Genomic DNA, 17469 nt, shown 5'->3' on the forward strand with positions numbered 1-17469 from the left:
GCTATTTCTTGTGATTAAATGTTACACAGAATCTTGAATTTTTCATTGTATGATAAATACACATTTAGCTAGGTCTTTAACAAAACTAAACGATTAAGAATAAATTGTTAGTTTCTACCAGATTTAGTGAGTTAATGTTATGTGAAGAAATGAAATGCTTTCATTCCCAAAACTCACCAATCATCTGTCTCTAAAGGAGATGGTTTATAATGGCTGCACTTTTCTCCAGTCAGATACGGGTCACAGGTCAGCATGTATTTAACCTCAACGTTTCCATACTGTCCTTTGCACGTGAAAGTGTGACTGCCAGGGATCAGGTACTTCTCGCACCGTATTAGAAGGTCGTCGGATTTCCAGTCTTTATCCCAAACCTCAATCTTCAGAGCCAGGCTTGTGTCAACCTTCAATAGAAAATTTGAATGGAGGATCATTCAGTTGCATATTTTCTCATTCAAAGTCAAATTATTTAGCTGATATAGAAAATAAAACTGTTTTCTACGCATCTCAAAAGTTGATAAATGCAATGTAATGTTAGCCAAAACACAACAGCACAAGATATGAAATACATCAGCCAGGCTGTGTCTGTTTACACAATATATGTTTAAAGTGGTTTCTATTCAAATATTTTCAGATTTTTTTTCTATTTTTACTTTTATTTGTACTCGATCATAAACACCATGATTAGCATGGTCTATTCAAGTAAAACCAAATTCTTTTTCATGCAGGTGCTGACCCAGTATCCCAAAACATAAAGAGTCTACAGCCTGGCTTGGATCTACAGATGGAGTTGATTCTCCATTCCCCAAGCTTGCCTACACAATATGCTGTTTGTCTGCATTACATATCATTGTATACTTTGATTTATCTTATTTGATTTGATTGATTTATTTCAACCAGGTTTTTAAAAAACAAAAAATAAGCAATCAGTAGGACAGAGAAAACAATTGGACAAAAAGTTTTTACTTTGATATTCAAGGTTCAATTTGCACATTTGTTGTTTGGTCAGCCAAGTTTTTATGCTCATGATTGATTTGTAAAAGCAATAAGAGAGGATCAGCACTTCCTGACTCATCAACAGGTTAAGCAGAGCAGTGAGTGTGGGAGCCGCATGTCCACAGACACCCAGGTTGGTTCTGAGAGAACCGAAACAAGAACGAGTCGAGCCTAAAGGGAGGTTCTCTTTTTTTGTTATTGTGGCTGCTGTCTGATGCAAGTAACAAGTTGAAGGACAGATTAGTTCATGATCAATAATTTAACATCATCTAGCTGAAATGGAAACTACAACACATTTCTGATATTAAATCATATTTGACCCAATATGAAATGTTTGCTAACAAATAGTTTTGGTGGCACCAAAGAATAAATTCTCCACACTGCTGGTAAATTAATGTTTATTTTTGCAAAAATAGATGCTGGTATTAACTCTATAAATTCTGCTGCATCAGCAGCGTAAATGGATCAGTTTGTCTGTTGTTGAGCTTTTCAGCTAATCTGTGATGACAACATTTACTGACCTTGCCCAAATTAAACTCAGCGTCCCACTGAGGATTATTGGACTCGATGATTTTGGTACTGTGTTGTGTGGAACCATAGTACATCTTGACATAGCTGTGAACAAAAGAGGAGCCATTTAAATGGTGTGCTCATCAGGTTACATACGATCTTTGTTTTTTTAACTTTGCATCAACCCACCCATCAGTTTGTCCAGTATCTCCGTTTAGATCCCAGCCTCGAACAATGGTCACTGATAGAGTTCCCCATGAGGCGTGCAGAGGGCAGCAGTTAGATGCCACATTAGGGGTTTTGCCCTCACAGTGTGGTTCTTTGGGTGATTTCTTCACAGCATTGTCCTTCAAATACTGCTCAACAGCATCTTTCACTGCTGCCTTTTGAAGTTCGTTTGGCACGAGCTCATAGAGAGGTCGAAGGGAGTGTGAAACAACATCTGGATATTCTTTCAGGCTCTTTAGCCAGTTCATGTAGTCTATGGAATCATTTTGGAAAATTGAAAACTCCCCCAACCAACCATTTCCTCCTGACACTTCTGTGAAGTTTTGGTGGAGACCAGAGCTGAAGTTAGTGGCGGAGTCCAGGTTTTTTAGGACACGAATGCAAGACTTCTTGACCCTGGAGAGTTGCATCTTCCCCAAGCCAACAGCTATACCCATAGATAAACAGGTGTGGATCTGGGTGAAAGAACAGCAGAAATTTTTTTTTTTAATCTGCATTACACCAGATATTTACTTAAAGAGCCAGACACAAGCAGAGAAGAATATGTTTTTGTAGAAATTCTTGGAAATTAAAATGGACAAAAAAAAAAATCACATCTAGAAATACTTAAAGTAGGTTGTTGGAAGTTATGAACTTCATATTTATGAAGCTTAATGTATTTAGTAATAATAACAGTGGTAATGAAAGTAGTTTTAAATTATTGCCGGTACTATGACGAAAATCATCTGTGCCTCATTGTGCGAACCAAAACAAATAAAAACATTAATATTTTACTGTTGCGTACCTGTATGGATAACACAGAAATTAGAAACACTTCACAATGTGAAAAATATATATATTCTGCCATACAGGGTGGAAAGTAATTAGTTACATTTACATCTATTGATGTAATTACAATTTGTATAATTTGTCCTTTAAATTGTTTACAAAACCTGAACTTTACTTTCATTTGAATTTGTTTTGATTAATGTTGCTCACTTACATTTGAAGTCATATCCATTAATGAGTAAAAATAAAACATAAGAAAACACCAGAAAAAAACGACACTGATCTTTTGGCTGTGTTTATATTAACATCTTATGGTGATGAAAGAGGGAAAACCCATCAAGTGTAGTTCAAGTTAACTTCTGAGAAAAATAAAAGCCCTCGCTGAATTTAATGCATCAGTTTAAATATAAGTGTATATACTTATATAAGTATATATACTTATATTTAAACTGATAACCCATTAAAATTTAGTATACTAAAGTATACTTTTTTTTCACCTGGGTAGCCACCAGCTTTAACATAAATTGTGATTATAATTTGTACTGACTAAATTTGAAAACATAAAATCAGGTGCTTAATTTGGAGATGGTTGTTTAAGATTATTAGGTAGGAGGGACCAACAGCAGCTGACATAAAATGTTGGAAAATAATGTCCTATTATAAATACACATATTTTGTGTTGCTTTTTCATTTATAAATGTGCTCATTTGCATTATAGCATGACAGAAACATGTTTTGATTTTGTTTGTGATGAGCTGGACTTTGTTTTACTCATCATAAAGAAACTACGGTAAAATTTTAATAAGGTACTAACTGCAAATGAGTATCATTAATAATAATAATACTAATAATAAAAGTTTTACTTGAGTAGCCTAGATTATTAATGATTATTACGTATAAAAACTGATGAACAAGTTTAGATTGTAGCATGTGCAGTAACTTTTTCATCTTCGGCTTCACTGTTTTTTTCTTTTGAACAAATTATTGTTTTCTGCACTTTTATCAGGTTTTGATTTCGCTTGAATTAAAAATTCACTGTTCGCTGTTTTTATTTAATTTTATTTTAAAATGATAAGCGATTTATTGTTCGTCCTGTCCCAATGAAAGCGCCATTTTTGATGTCCCTGTGGACCACCTGTGTAAAAGTCCCAGTCCATAAATCAAACGCACCAAACCGAAAAGCAAGCGCTGTGATTTATAACATGCCTACTATGCACAATCGTTTAATACGAGTGCAATTTCCGGTCATAAGTTACTAAGAAGCTGTTTTAGAACAGTGCCTTGCTCTTTTAATTGAGCAAAATAACACGAAATACAACTATATAATTACCGTTTGCTTTTAATTGGGACATTTTGTAATTAGCAGACAGACGTTATAGCGGAGAAAGGTTTGAAGGCTGCTGAGAAACCTACAAGCGCCGGGAGGGCAGTGGAGGGGAGAGAGAGAGAGAGAGAGAGAGAGAGAGATGGCTGGAGGGGTACAGGTTCCATCACACAGCCAGTGGCGGAGCCAGAGGGGGGGCCAGGGGGGCCAGTCCCCCCCCTGTCATCTGATTGGCCCCCCTAGTGGCCCCCCCAGATGACTGACATGTAACAGCACCAGGTTATTCCTGTACATTATTTGGAATCATTCTAAGCCAACCTAATATCTAAAGAAGAAAAACAATAATAAATATATCAAAAGAAAATGTATAAAACTTTATATAAGTCCATGTGATGACATAAATAAATAGATTTTTATCAGGCGCGATACCAGCCTCCTTTATACTCATAACAACAAGCTGATATTCTTCTCCTGGGTGTTTCAGTTATGCTGCGCTGTGGTGAAACTCAAAGCCTAAAGCACTTTATACCTGGTGGTGATGGTAAAACATTAATAAGTTATTCATTGATCCTCCGCAAAAAAGAGAAAAAAACGAAGAGGGGCCGACAATGTTCGTAGTTTGGAGCAGAGGTGGCGCTAGAGTTTTTTTCGTTGTCCGTCAAAGAAAAAAAAAAATGTATTTCCAATTTGTAGTCATCAAACGAAACATTTATTATTTCTCTGCTAGAACGTTTTTGAAATCAGGTAACATTTCACGAAATGACGTGATTAGAAGACGACAGAACTCTGATCGTTTCCTGATCCCGCATCACTTCCCTCTGCGGGAGAAAAACCAGCAGAAGTGGATCAGCTGCTGGACGCTCCAAAGTCTCTGGTCCGTTGAAGCGTCCAGATCAGAGATGATCCTCTGACTGATATTGTTCTTAGTATGATTAATAATGAGCTCCACGATGTTCTCTGTGCGTAAAGTTGAAACTGTCTGCGCACCAAGTGGTCAGCTGCGCTTGATCACATTCTGGACAGAAACCAGCGAACTGCTCTCTGTTCTTATCAAGACGAGGCTGAGGAGGGAATCTGACATATTAACTCAGTTAAGTTTTTACTGGTTTTGTTTTTAAAACATTAACGTAAGCAGTGTAACTATATATTTGGCGTTTGTCATCTCGTGTGATTAATTGGAGCGTAACCATGGAGCATTTAAGCGCATTTATTGCCCAGCGCTCTGCGCTTGTTTCTGCCTAACAGATCTGCACTTTAATTTCTTTCCTCTCTCAACAGTCAGCTGTTATTCCTCTATTTAAACTACAATAAGTAGATCACATTCTCTTTAGGTTTTCTCTGTGTGCTCCAAACTCATTACATGTAAACTCATTAGAAGCCCGAACCACCATCAGGCAAATAATTCTGGTCCGACCCGAAATATTGTTACCTGTCAAATTACCTGTCACAATAGAGCTTCCTAACCAAGGTGTCCATAACTCTTGAACACGCTGTCAGCTCCCGGTCCGAAAGACGCATTTAGTTCAGTGTCCATGAGATAATATTCAGAAAGGATCTTTTATTTGATTGATTTTAGTTTCCTCTGCGATGAACTCTGCATAAAGTCTATCATGTCTCCATGTGCACCAGTCAAAGGTATTAATTATAACATGTCAAATGACAGAGGGGCTTAAAAACTAACCAAATATTCAGTTTGGTTATTTTTTAAAATTATATATATGTGCACACACACATTTCAAATTTTGCCCCCCCAGAGGTAGTCCTGGCCCCCCCTTGCCCCCCCCAACTTTAAAAGTCTAGCTCCGCCACTGCACACAGCACCAGCAGTTCAGAAACAATAAGAAATGAGAGAAAAAAATCTATTTATAGACAGATTAACTCAAGTTTCAAACTTCCTATTGCTAGCTATTTGGACTCAAAGTGCAGCCATTCTGACTGATGGCCTTATTGCAGCCGTTCTCCTACCGATTACCTAGTACCGGACCGTACAGGTGTTGCGTCAATCCGCGTTTCCCCATCAGATACTGTTCCCCCTGCGTCTTCTTGCCGCTCCACCCCGCCCACGCGGCAAAATACGCGCGTGCTCGTGAAAAAGCACGTGTATAGCAAGCACACGCTTGTTCAGCGCGCTTATTTGGGGAACTACGGACACCGTGAAAGCTCAAACAACATGCTTTGGCAAAGTTGTCACACTTTATTCATGTTTTTGCGTAAAATTAATAATACTAATAATTATATTATATATATAACAAATAAATATGTTATATATATTATAGATAGAGCTATATGAATTAAAAACAATGCAATGCATTTTATTGCTCAATATTACCCATCAGATACCGTTCACCCTGTTTTACAGTGGGGGAACGTTATCTGATGGCCATAAATTTCCCATCAGATACTGTTCCCCCTGTTTTAATGTGGGGGAACAGTATCTGATGGCAATATTTCACCCATCTGATAGCGTTCACCATGTTTTACAGTGGGGGAACGGTATCTGATGGCCATAAATCACCCATCAGATACCGTTCACCCTGTTTTAATGTGGTGTAACGGTATCTGATGGGTGAAATATGGCTATCAGATCCCACTGTAAAACAGGGAACGGTATCTGATGGGTGAAATATGGCCATCAGATACCGTTCCCCCAAGTAAAACGGGGAACGGTATCTGATGGGTGAAATATGGCTATCAGATCCCACTGTAAAACGGGGAACGGTATCTGATGGGTGAAATATGGCCATCAGATACCGTTCCCCCAAGTAAAACGGGGAACGGTATCTGATGGGTGAAATATGGCCATCAGATACCGTTCCCCCAGTGTAAAACAGGGTGAACGGTATCTGATGGGTAATATTTAGCAATAAAATGCATTGCCCTGTTTTTAATTCATATAGCACTTTCTATCTATCTATATCTACAGATAGATAGAACTATATATATATTAATTATAATTATAATATATATAACATATATACGTTTATTTATTATTATTATTATTAGTTTCACGCAAAAACGTGAAGAAAGTATGAACTTTGCCGAAGCATGTTGATTGAGCTTTCACGGTGTCCGTAGTTCCCCAGATAAGTGCGCCGAACAAGCGTGTGCTTGCTACGTGCGTGCTTTGTCGGTACTCATCACGAGCACGCGTGTATTTTGCCGCATGCGCGGGGCGGAGCGGCATGAAGACGCAAGGGGAACCGTATCTGATGGGGAAACGTGGATTGACGCAACACCGGCTTACTTTCACACCTGCGCATTAGAAACAGATTTGTGTAAAAATCTGTTGTTTTGAGCTTTTGGTTACCTTTCTTGCGTTTAACCCATTCAGGGAGGCCAAGCAGCTTCGTGAAGATATCAGTCGCCTCAGTCGCCCTCCAAGATTAACCTAAAACAGATATAAAGTTCTTTAAAATGGTTTCCTGCAGAAAAATGTATGTAACTAATTCACAATGTGTGTGTGTGTGTGTGTGTGAAAGTTCTCACCATTCTGAAGAAGTGTGTGCCATAGGTGTTTATGAGCTTTCTAAACTCGTTCTTAGTGGAGTTGTTGTAGTGAGTTGGCAGGATGTCTAACTGCTTTTTGAATTTTAAGGTTAAGGGAGGTGTGTTTGATAATATAAAACTAGACACCAAGACAAAATTAGACAATTATTTAAATAACCATGACCTGTCAGAACGCAATGAAAAAAGTCTAATTTCCATCCTACCCATAATGGCTGCAGGCGACACTGTGTATGCTGAAAGTGTAGCGATCCTCTTTGCTTCTTTGTGAAACAAACTTGTAGGCATTGGAGCCGGTTCCTCCCGCATCTAGGCCGGCAAACACAAACATTTGAACCTTCAAGCCAACCTGATGAAATACAGACAACACGTTTATAAGGTGTTAAAGAAGAAGCCATATTTTGGTTATCACTATTCTAATCACTTACTTAAGTTCTAACTGAATTTGAAAAAATTCTGAAATGTTCAGTTTCTTACCGACCAATCATTGGTATCTTGGGTTGTGTAAGACTCAACCAGAGAGCTGTTGGAACATTTTAAAGAAAGAAATTATTATAAAACAACTATACAGTTCATCTTTCATTAGGTAATGAAGCGTTCTAGCTTAGTGAAATTGCTGATTTAACTATTGTTATTTTAATACATAAGCCTTATTAGGCAGGTATTTATAAGCAACAGTTATATCCAATAAATTAGAAAATGCTTCCATATGTGGCTCGGTTTTCAGATTAAAAGTACTTTTTAAAATAACCTCTGAGTGTTTAAAAACACACTTTTCATTAAACCCGCACTTCTGTATTATTTAATATTTTTATTGGTTTGCTGTTATTCCAATTTTCAATGTTAGATTTGCATTACTTGTAAGTTCAAAATCCTCATAATTAACAAATAAATGCTTTAAAAAATCATGTGTGTGTAATTATTCTATATAATGTTTCATTTAGTGAAAACTTCTGAAACAAATGGACTTTTCAATAATATTCTAATTTAGTGAATGTGTCCATATTTGCCTATTTTTTCCCTTGGTAATTTTAATCAAAATTTCTAGTTTGTTAATTTTCCTAATTATTTATAGTTATTCACAGTCAAACTGATACTCATTGTTGCAGGATGGTCCTTGAGCACATGTCCCTTTGTGTGTGTGAATATATGTGTGTGTTTTAGGATTTCTCACCTTGTAAGTCCCCAGAAGAAGTGCTGTCTTTGACTAAGTTTAAGTCTAAGCAGTGACTTGAATTTAGGTCGGGTTTAGGGTCAGGTTTTTATATGTACAGACTAAAGATGTTAAGTTGTCTTGCCTCAACAGACAAAGTGAAATGGACATGATGTGTGAACTATGCAATGAACCCCTCCCTCCAAACACAGAAATGCTTTGACTAGAGAGAACATTTTTGACTTACAGTTTACAACCTGTTGAGAATAAAGAATGATGTGTTTTTCTTATACATCTTCTAGTTAGTTGCAAAGCTAAAGTTAAAGGAAATGACATGTTAGGAAACACCCTCTAAGCTAAGGTTAAAGGTTGTGACACAGTAGGGAACTCCCTCTTTACTTCTTAGCTACACTCTTAAGAAATAATCCTGTAAATTTACAGTAATATACTGGCAGCTATAGATGCCAGAAGTTTACTGTAAATGCACAGTAGCTGTACCGTAATTAATCCTGACAGTAGATTACTGTCAAAGCAAGTACGGTATAGATACTGTGAAAGAACGGTAAACTTCTGGCATCTATAGCTGCCAGTAGTTTATCGTTTTTTCGAAAGAACTGTAAAATACTGGCGTCTGTAGCTGCCAGTAGTTTACATTCTTTCGTAAGAACGGTAATCTACCGTTTTTCTGAAAGAACGATAAAAAAAATTACTGGTAGCTACAGACGCCAGATTTTTTTTTTTTTTACATTCTTTCAGAAAAACGGTAAAAAAAATTTTAAAAAAGCTGGCGTCTGTAGATACCAGTATTTTACTGAACATTTACCTTTTCAATCCTGTAATTAACTTTTAAAGTGGTGTACTGTAAGTAAATACTGTCATGACGCCAACACACCGCAGAGTACCGCCAACAGGGTTTATTAGAAATAAGACAGAGCTGCTATTCCTTAGGCTGCAGCTCGCGCCTCTAACAAATCGTTACACTCAACTGAATAGCTTCACTGCTAACACACACTGAACTCGCCGCTCTTCCTGTGTTCTGTCAGATCAGCATCGGTCCTGGTCCTCCCGCTCCCCTGATCCGTCGCCCACATGACAGGTCCATCACATGCGAGTGGAAGTCAGCAGAGTCAGACAGGGGAACCCCATGACACTCTACACATAACAGTGATCACAATGCAACTTATAACAAATACACATAACACATACAGTTAGGGTCACAAATATTTGGACAGTAACACAATTTTCGCGAGTTGGGCTCTGCATGCCACCGCATTGGATTTGAAATGAAACCTCTACAACAGAATTCAAGTGCAGATTGTAACATTTAATTTAAAGGGTTGAACAAAAATATCTGATAGAAAATGTAGGAAAATGTAGGAACTCTTACCTAGAGTTCTCCAAAAGATCATAATTCCTTACAGTATGTTTATGTAAATATCCATACAGGTCAGTCTGTGTCCAGTTTGAGTGAAAGGACGCGTGCGTGATTCGCGCTGAAGTAAAGCAGCGGCAGAGCGCGAGGCAAAGCGCAGAGGCGCCAGCTGTGTGATTAGTCCGCGCTCTGTCGGGTTTAAATGCATTTCTATTATAAACCTATCCTTGAGGAATAAATCTGCTCTGCTAGTGAAATGCTGAGAGCAAAAGAGACGCTTGCAGCCCTTCTTAAACAAAAAAAAAAGTTTTTTTTTTTGTTCTCCTAGAAACGTAAACAAGCAACGCTTAGCCTGGCAGCGGGGCTAGTAAATCACAGCGGGCCGCCAGGCTTATAATACACTGGGGGAAAGACAATACAATTTAGATCCTAAATAATATGGAAACAGAAATATTTCAAAGAAAAGAAAAGGACAACAACTAACCTGAATGAGATGCCACTCAAAGTCCATCAGGTTTTTGACGAGGGTGGAAACCTGAACATTTGACTGTCACTTTTTCTTTTGAATGGTCTTTCCTGTCTTTTTGGATACCATCTTCCCATGACCAGCTTTTGTGCCCCTTTCTGGGTTAATCCCAATGAAGCGACTAAAAAACAAAATCAAAAATGGGAAAATTCCTGAGAACATAAATAGTGTGGCATTCTGAATACAGCTGGTACAACATATAAATAAAGCTGTTTTCAATTACGTAAAGAGAAAACATCACCACCTTTGTCAAATGTTAATCATAACTTGCTTTAAAACCATATTATTGTAAAAAAAAAAATTATAGGAATGGTTTTACCGTTGAATGAACCAAAGTCTTGGCTGGCTCATTGGAGGCTGAAGATGAAGATGGACAACACTGTCATGTCTGGAATGCTGGCTGGACCCTCTCAAAGACCGTATGGCCTTCAATGCTGACCATGCAGAAAACTGCTTGCCACAGGGACTGTAATAAACAAAGTCCTTAATTGGAAGAACATAAAACAAATCCTCTTATTGATACAGTATGCATTTAAATGATCATCATAACAAAGAATGTCTACTCTGCCAGGTAAAGTAAAAGCAAGGATCTTAAACTCCTCAACTGTCGTGCAAGTCACATCAATGTTGAAAACTGTAGGCTGGATTAATTTACAGAAGTTGTAGAGGCACTGAAGGTGAAGTGTGCTTTGAAATTAAAAGCTACCTTGGATGATCTTGTGATCACTGATGGTGAAATGTCTTTGGTGCTGCTCTTGTTTTCACCAACATGCAGGAGGAAGGACTGTCCTGGTTGCACGGCAATGAGGAAGGCTTCAATACTGGCTTGCATCTTTGACATAATGATAAGAAGACAAATAATAAAAAATATTAAATATATTTAGTGCACAGCTACATTCAGATAGCCAACAAAGCCAATGAGAAAGTGCTTCTACAAATAAGTAGGATCATTAGAATAACCACATACATGCACATATCTGAAAACATGGTCCACAGTTTGACATGAGCTGTATTGGATTCTTCTTGTGGCCTTTGGATGTAGGACAAAGTCCATGAACCAACAGAAGAATGCCTGGTTTTCCCAGCCTGGGAAGAACAACAGGATGAATAGCAGACACATTAGGATAATAAATAAAGATTTTAAAGAGAAGTGAGCAAAACTAACCAGACCCACCAAAATACTTTGTCCACCCGGTTTACCCTGGAGAGCATTTTTAACCACCTACAACATAAAGCATAAAAATGTCAGAAATAATTACCATGAACACAACTCAGACATTAGGCATAATAAAAATTAGTCAGCTTATAGAAACATTCTGGACAGCATTTCTTCTGCCAACCTGTCAGAAGAAATGTGTTGAAGTCATCATAACACGCTTCAGTCAACAACATGATGTACTAATGAAGAAAAAAAAAAGGCAGCCAATATGTCATTATTTATTATCATTATTATTTATAGAGACAAAAACATTTTGGCTTAGCTTTGATCGCATAGATCAAACCACCGGTCCAGCACAGCCACTCTCCCCATTATGCCGTCTATAGCCGAAAACTTCAAGAAAACGACTCCGCAGCTAAATAATATAACTCAAACTGCCTTTCTGACAGTTTTAATGTTTGTTTAACCACCGGACACCCCGTGCTACACCTGCTTGGCTAGCTTTAGCTGCTAACAAAAATAATAAACCAAGGGTGCTTACGTCCAGTCCTCGAGAGTTACCGTTCTTTAATTTTTAGATGAATCTTTACTCCAACAGACCTGCTAACCAGTCATTCATTTGATGCAGGTGTGTTAATTGGCGCAGGAGGCATCTGAAAGTTGCAGGATGGCAGCCCTCAGGGACTGGACTTGAGCTCCCCTGTACTGAACAGTCGTACCGCGATATCCAAACAAATAAACTTGCGTTAAGCATAAGTTGATACTCTTGCGCAAACAGAAAGTTAATGCATTCATAAAAAATAATCAAAATCAAAAACATGATGGTCTTAACATGAAACTAACCTTGGGTTTTTTTCTTTGTTTTTTTAAAAATAGATCTTTATTGAGATACAGAATACATAACAGTATAAACGCAGCATACATTTACAAACATTGAAACACCATTACATTACATAAATACATTAAAGAGAAAACATAAAGAGCATGTTCTAATAGCTTTGGGGAACTTACCTTGTTATGATAAGCTCCAGACAAGACGCCATACTGTTTTCTCCAGGGCAAACACGTGACGTCACAGATATGTTGCCATTGTGGGAGCAACTCTTTATCAAACACCATCTCTTTAGGGAAACTGACAAACCTATCTTTGAATTTGACTAAACAAGTGTTTAATTTACATTGTATTTTTAACATATAACACCAACACTGATATTCTAACATTTTTGATTATGCTCTGTAGATTTCGATTCATTCCCTAAAAGATTTATTATGGAAAGTATTTTTTTCCTTCCATTTAATATTGTCTTTAAATGCTCTCTAAGATGCAAATACAAGTAAAATGTCTTGCCTAGGAAAAAAACTGTATTTTACAGTTATTTTGAGGTAGTTTACTGCCAGTCGTCAGTCTTGATTGTGACAAGAGAAGAAGACATCAAATTGACAATATCTGACCATATTTTGGAATAACACTAGTATGTTACTGCTGAAATCCCGCTGTAAATTTACAGCCATTTCTAAGAGTGTAGAGGCTAACTATTAGAATTACTGTTGCTTGAGGTCATTTTGTCCTGCTAGCTCCTAAAAATAGCATGAGAAATGGACCAGCTGCATTTTGATATTAATAAATGGAATTCATGAATTCAACTCACTGACTCTTCTTCCACCTCATAAGCTGACAGACTAGACGTGCTCTATGATTTGTCTCAAGTTTGGGATTTTGTCTTACAACTTAACTCTGCTTCAAACTTTAACAATTTTTTTTTGCTTTGGTCTTCATGATGTTGTTTGTAACCTTAACTGTGAACTTAACTGAGAATAAAGGTGAATTTTATGGATTTTTTAAAAAGATTTTACATTAGTTTAGGTGACCTTTGAAGTCAACTGGTTGTACTTGAATATATTAATAAGTATCAGAATATCAGTATAAATACACACCACATTTTTCATATTTAGCTTCCACTTCAGAATTATCCACTATAATTCTGAGTGGAATTCAGAATTCCACTTCAGAATTCTGAAGTGGTCTACCACATAAAGGTAGACCACATAAAGGTCCAATAACATACACGGTTGATTGGAACATGTAATTGTATCATGTAAAAAAAAATCCGGTAATTGTTAGTTTAACTATGTGATTCAACTTTTACAGTGTTCACAATCCGGTTTAAATACTTTACCTAACAGAGGTGTGAAGTCTGCTGTGAATGTCAGGACTGCATTGACTGACGTAACTCCAGTCCACAACAGAAGATGGAAGCTTAAAATGAAGAAAAGTCGCATTATTGTTGATCCCTCAAGTCAGATGTGCAGCTGTTTATTTATGCATTTTTAATTACTTTTTGGAGGACATGTTTTTTAAGAGGGTTAGTGCAGAGTTTACAGGTTTTGCTGGGGCTCAGGTAAGTCTTCACATCAATCACGTTAACTCCTTTTCTCTGCAGTGTGACTACATCAAAACCTTCCCCCACCAGGTTGTGGCCTGGTACAAAAGGAGCAGCATCACACTCTTTTTGGGTCCCGATCCGACAGGACAGAACAGAGGAGTGAACAAGGAGGACGCTCAGGAGAAGAAGAGCTGAAGTTGAATCGGGCAGCATAGCTGTAGTCAGAAGATAAAATATAGAGAGAAAAGGAATTAAACTATTTTTTACATAATGCATGGCATTTTCCTTATTTTTATGACTCATTTATACAACATCATGTAAGAAAGTTAGTTAACACTTTATTTGAAGGAGTGTGCATAAGACTGACATAACACAACACCTGACATGAACATGTTTCATTTTTCATGAATACTTGTAATGGTTGTCATTAAGTGTGATTCGGTAAATAACAACACTTTTAATGTGAAATTGACCTTATTCAAGATGTTTTTGTTATGACAAGCTGACATTAACCAATTAATTATCAAAATTTAGTAATGTAAATTTTGATAATTTACATTACTAAACAAAGGTACATAACATTTTAAATGTTGATAATTAACAACTATTATGACAGATGGTGATTCTTGGTTAATTTCATGTCTGTCGAAGTGTTACCGAAACGGTTATGCTAACACATGTAAAAATAAAAAATAACTGATCAGAGAAACATATGTAAAAATTTACAAAAAAGTTCAAATGCATGTATGAATTAAATGCAAAATTGTTTCAATAAATATTTAAATGTATTTAAGACATGGGTACAGCGCCATTCAATTTAAGAGTATAGCACTATTACAAGGGGTGAAAGAACTTTTTAACTCTCTGGTCAGCTTGTCGAGCGCAGGAGGTTGCCATGGCAACGGGAGACGGAGAGTAAAAAGGCGCATCACAGCCGATGCAGTTTCTGAACAAATAAATGACAAACTTGGACTAATTACCTCGTTCTTTGTGAGTATACATCATTTACAACAGACATCAAACACGGTAAATATGTTTCATTAAGTATTTAACAAACAAATGTCTTCTACCGCGATAATTATGTGAAATGTAATTGTCTAATATAAAAAAAATTGTTTGGTGCTGTCGGGCTCAAAGTCTGAGAGGCTTTTCCTTTATCAAACAATAGTTATTTTGGGTTTTTTGGTCTCTTATTTAGAATAAATATTAATGTTGATGAGATTTTCTCCAAAATGAGAACCTTTTTCAACCCTTATAACTCCACTGTTGAAAATGAGAAGCTAACATTCACAAATGACTTTGAAATAAAATCCAGTCCAACATCTGGTTTGAGGTGATTCCTCTGGAACCTGTTGGAGGAAAAATATCCCAACTTCAAAAGATGTGCTTTAACTTAACAGAGCTCTGTGGTTCCTCCTGTCAGTATGAGAGTCAGGATGAGGAGGCGCCATGTTAGGAAGAGAAGTGGAAGCTGCAGGATCTTAAGAACAAACAGATCATGATGCTAGGTTTACTAATTATCCCTCTGTCTGGACACAGGATCAATAGAACCAGTTTAAAAGCTAAAATGAATGGTTATATGGCAGATGTGGAAAACTGGGATGCACTTCATGCCATGATGTTCAGAAATTAGGTCTCACGGCATCTCAAGGTGTCAACATTGCAGACAGTGGGCTGCGGGAGGAAATACAGCTTTATTTTGTAGCAATTCAAGAGCTACCCAGCTTTTACCGCTTCACCAAAAAAAAAAAAAAAAATAAATAAATAAATATATATATATATATATATATATATATATATATATATATATATATATATATATATATATATATATATATATATATATATAATAATTTTTATATAAAAAAATTATTTTTCTTTATTTTGTCATAGTACCCCCAAGAATTTAAAACTACTTTCACCCCTGACTATTATCAATTGAATTTGGAGGATCTGGGGTACTATGACACCAGATCCTCCTTCAGGATATGCTGCTAACACAGGACTTTAATCTAATTGAAAACATGTCAAACTTAATGGTTAAATATTGTTTAAGCATATTGTGATTATTACATACCCCTGTATTAAATACATTTAAATATTTATTGAAACAGTTACACACTTAAGTCATACATGCATTTAAACTTTTATGTACATTTTTACATTGTGTATCTCTGTTCAGTTATTTTTTATTTTTGCATGTGTTAGAGGAAGCAAATATCACATTTTTGAGTTAGAGTATATTTGTTCGTGGGAGCAGCAGTTATTGATGGTGAAACATTAGTAAAGAGTTCTAGATAACACTAAAGGTTTAGCCAGTAGATATTTGTGAAAAAATACATTGAAGCTGATTCATTATTCTGATTTGATCCCCATTTTCTTATTATATATATTCCTGTATTATCAGTAGTTAGGTTACATGCCAGTAGTTAAAGAAATAAGTTATTCACATAATAATTCAGCTATAAAGTTGGGCTATTTAGTTAATAAATTCTCAGACTTGATTAGTAATAAGCATATCAGTGATCATTCCTTGTGTGTAAAGTTTCTTCATTCCCACATTAGATACTGAGCTTGGCTTTATTAATTAATAATAAATTATGGATTTCAATTTGTAGTAATTAAATGAGACAAATGTCAAAGTGAGTTCTGATTCCCAATAATTTTGATGTCACCTTGTGAGGTAGCTACAACATTTTTGGTTTTCAGAATTCTGATTCCCAGCAATGAACAATCAACAAATGCAGCTTTGGAGATCCACAGATCTTTGATTTCAAGAAACAGCCACACACCTCCACCACATTAATATCAGTGAAATTAAATTCATTGGAAAATTGTCTTCTTTAATTAAATTTTGTTTTCCTTTTGCATATTAAAAAATCTTACCTGTTCCAAAGCAGACCAAAAAGAAGTTGAAACAAGCAATGTTTCCAAGTGTGCTGAGCTGAGAACTGTGCTTTATAAAGCAGCAGTCCTGTAGAGATAAGGATTCATACAGGACATTGTGTAATGTCAATTGTCAGTTACTTTGTTTCTTGTAATTGCAGGTAATGTTTCAGGTTTTTATTTTGGCAACGTTATGTATGAAGTATCTATGCTAACAGAACAAGCAGTTCTACCGGAACTGCAATGAAGGAAAGGTTTAACAGCAAGACAGAAAAATGCATTAAAAGCAACTTAAACTTAGCTTCAGTCATATGGAAACAAGGTAACAATGAGTGTATTTTAAGTATTTTAATGAGTGCTGTCGACTTGCTATAGGAAATAACTTGATCCTGCAGTCACTCATCCTGTGATGAATGCAGCTTTATGCCACTTGCTACAGAAAGTGAAAAGGTTATAACATCCAGCTGTATTTAAAGCATCCAGTCGATTTATTGTGTTGAACTCATAAAACAGACAGGAGTTCTTCTTTAGTTTCAGCAACTAGATTTTCCCCACTCTGTGTGCATCTTTCTTGGAATTGTTCTCTGTGTAGCAGCCGGACATTAGTGCACAGAAAAACTGTTACATAGTTTCTTCTTCTAGTTACAACTTTACAACTGACG

At 36.5% G+C, this 17469-nt stretch overlaps 1 protein-coding gene and 1 long non-coding RNA gene across 2 annotated transcripts; both read right to left on the minus strand.

Annotated features, from left to right (window-relative positions):
* Positions 1-171: 171 nt before the first annotated feature.
* LOC145547517 (perforin-1-like) lies at positions 172-16905 on the minus strand. The gene is made up of 10 exons (XM_081610869.1): positions 16808-16905; positions 13874-14136; positions 13715-13794; positions 7805-7850; positions 7534-7676; positions 7310-7448; positions 7131-7211; positions 1693-2186; positions 1515-1608; positions 172-401 (listed from the first exon to the last, which is right to left on the minus strand). Exons 2-10 carry the CDS (start codon positions 14132-14134, stop codon positions 174-176), a joined length of 1566 nt encoding a protein of 521 aa, XP_081466995.1. The 5' UTR covers positions 14135-14136; positions 16808-16905; the 3' UTR covers positions 172-173.
* On the minus strand, positions 9380-13708 carry LOC145552860 (uncharacterized). The gene is made up of 6 exons (XR_014088981.1): positions 11553-13708; positions 11346-11464; positions 11085-11210; positions 10698-10844; positions 10337-10499; positions 9380-9632 (listed from the first exon to the last, which is right to left on the minus strand). It is a non-coding gene; the product is annotated as an uncharacterized LOC145552860 (long non-coding RNA).
* Positions 16906-17469: the final 564 nt, after the last annotated feature.

Source organism: Poecilia reticulata, chromosome 1 (genome assembly GCF_904066995.2).
Source record: "Poecilia reticulata chromosome 1, P_reticulata-male-v2, whole genome shotgun sequence".
Taxonomy (NCBI): domain Eukaryota; kingdom Metazoa; phylum Chordata; class Actinopteri; order Cyprinodontiformes; family Poeciliidae; genus Poecilia; species Poecilia reticulata.

Excerpts from the sequence above, each read along its gene's own strand:
- LOC145547517 (XM_081610869.1), bottom strand. The coding sequence starts at position 14,134 with ATGCTGCCCGATTCAACTTCAGCTCTTCTTCTCCTGAGCGTCCTCCTT. Across the intron at positions 7,851-13,714 it reads AGACTTCACACCTCTGTTAG|CTCTCTGGTTGAGTCTTACA; the intron begins GTAAAGTATTTA and ends ATGTTCCAACAG. Across the intron at positions 7,449-7,533 it reads GTCGCCTGCAGCCATTATGG|TTTTATATTATCAAACACAC; the intron begins GTAGGATGGAAA and ends CTTGGTGTCTAG.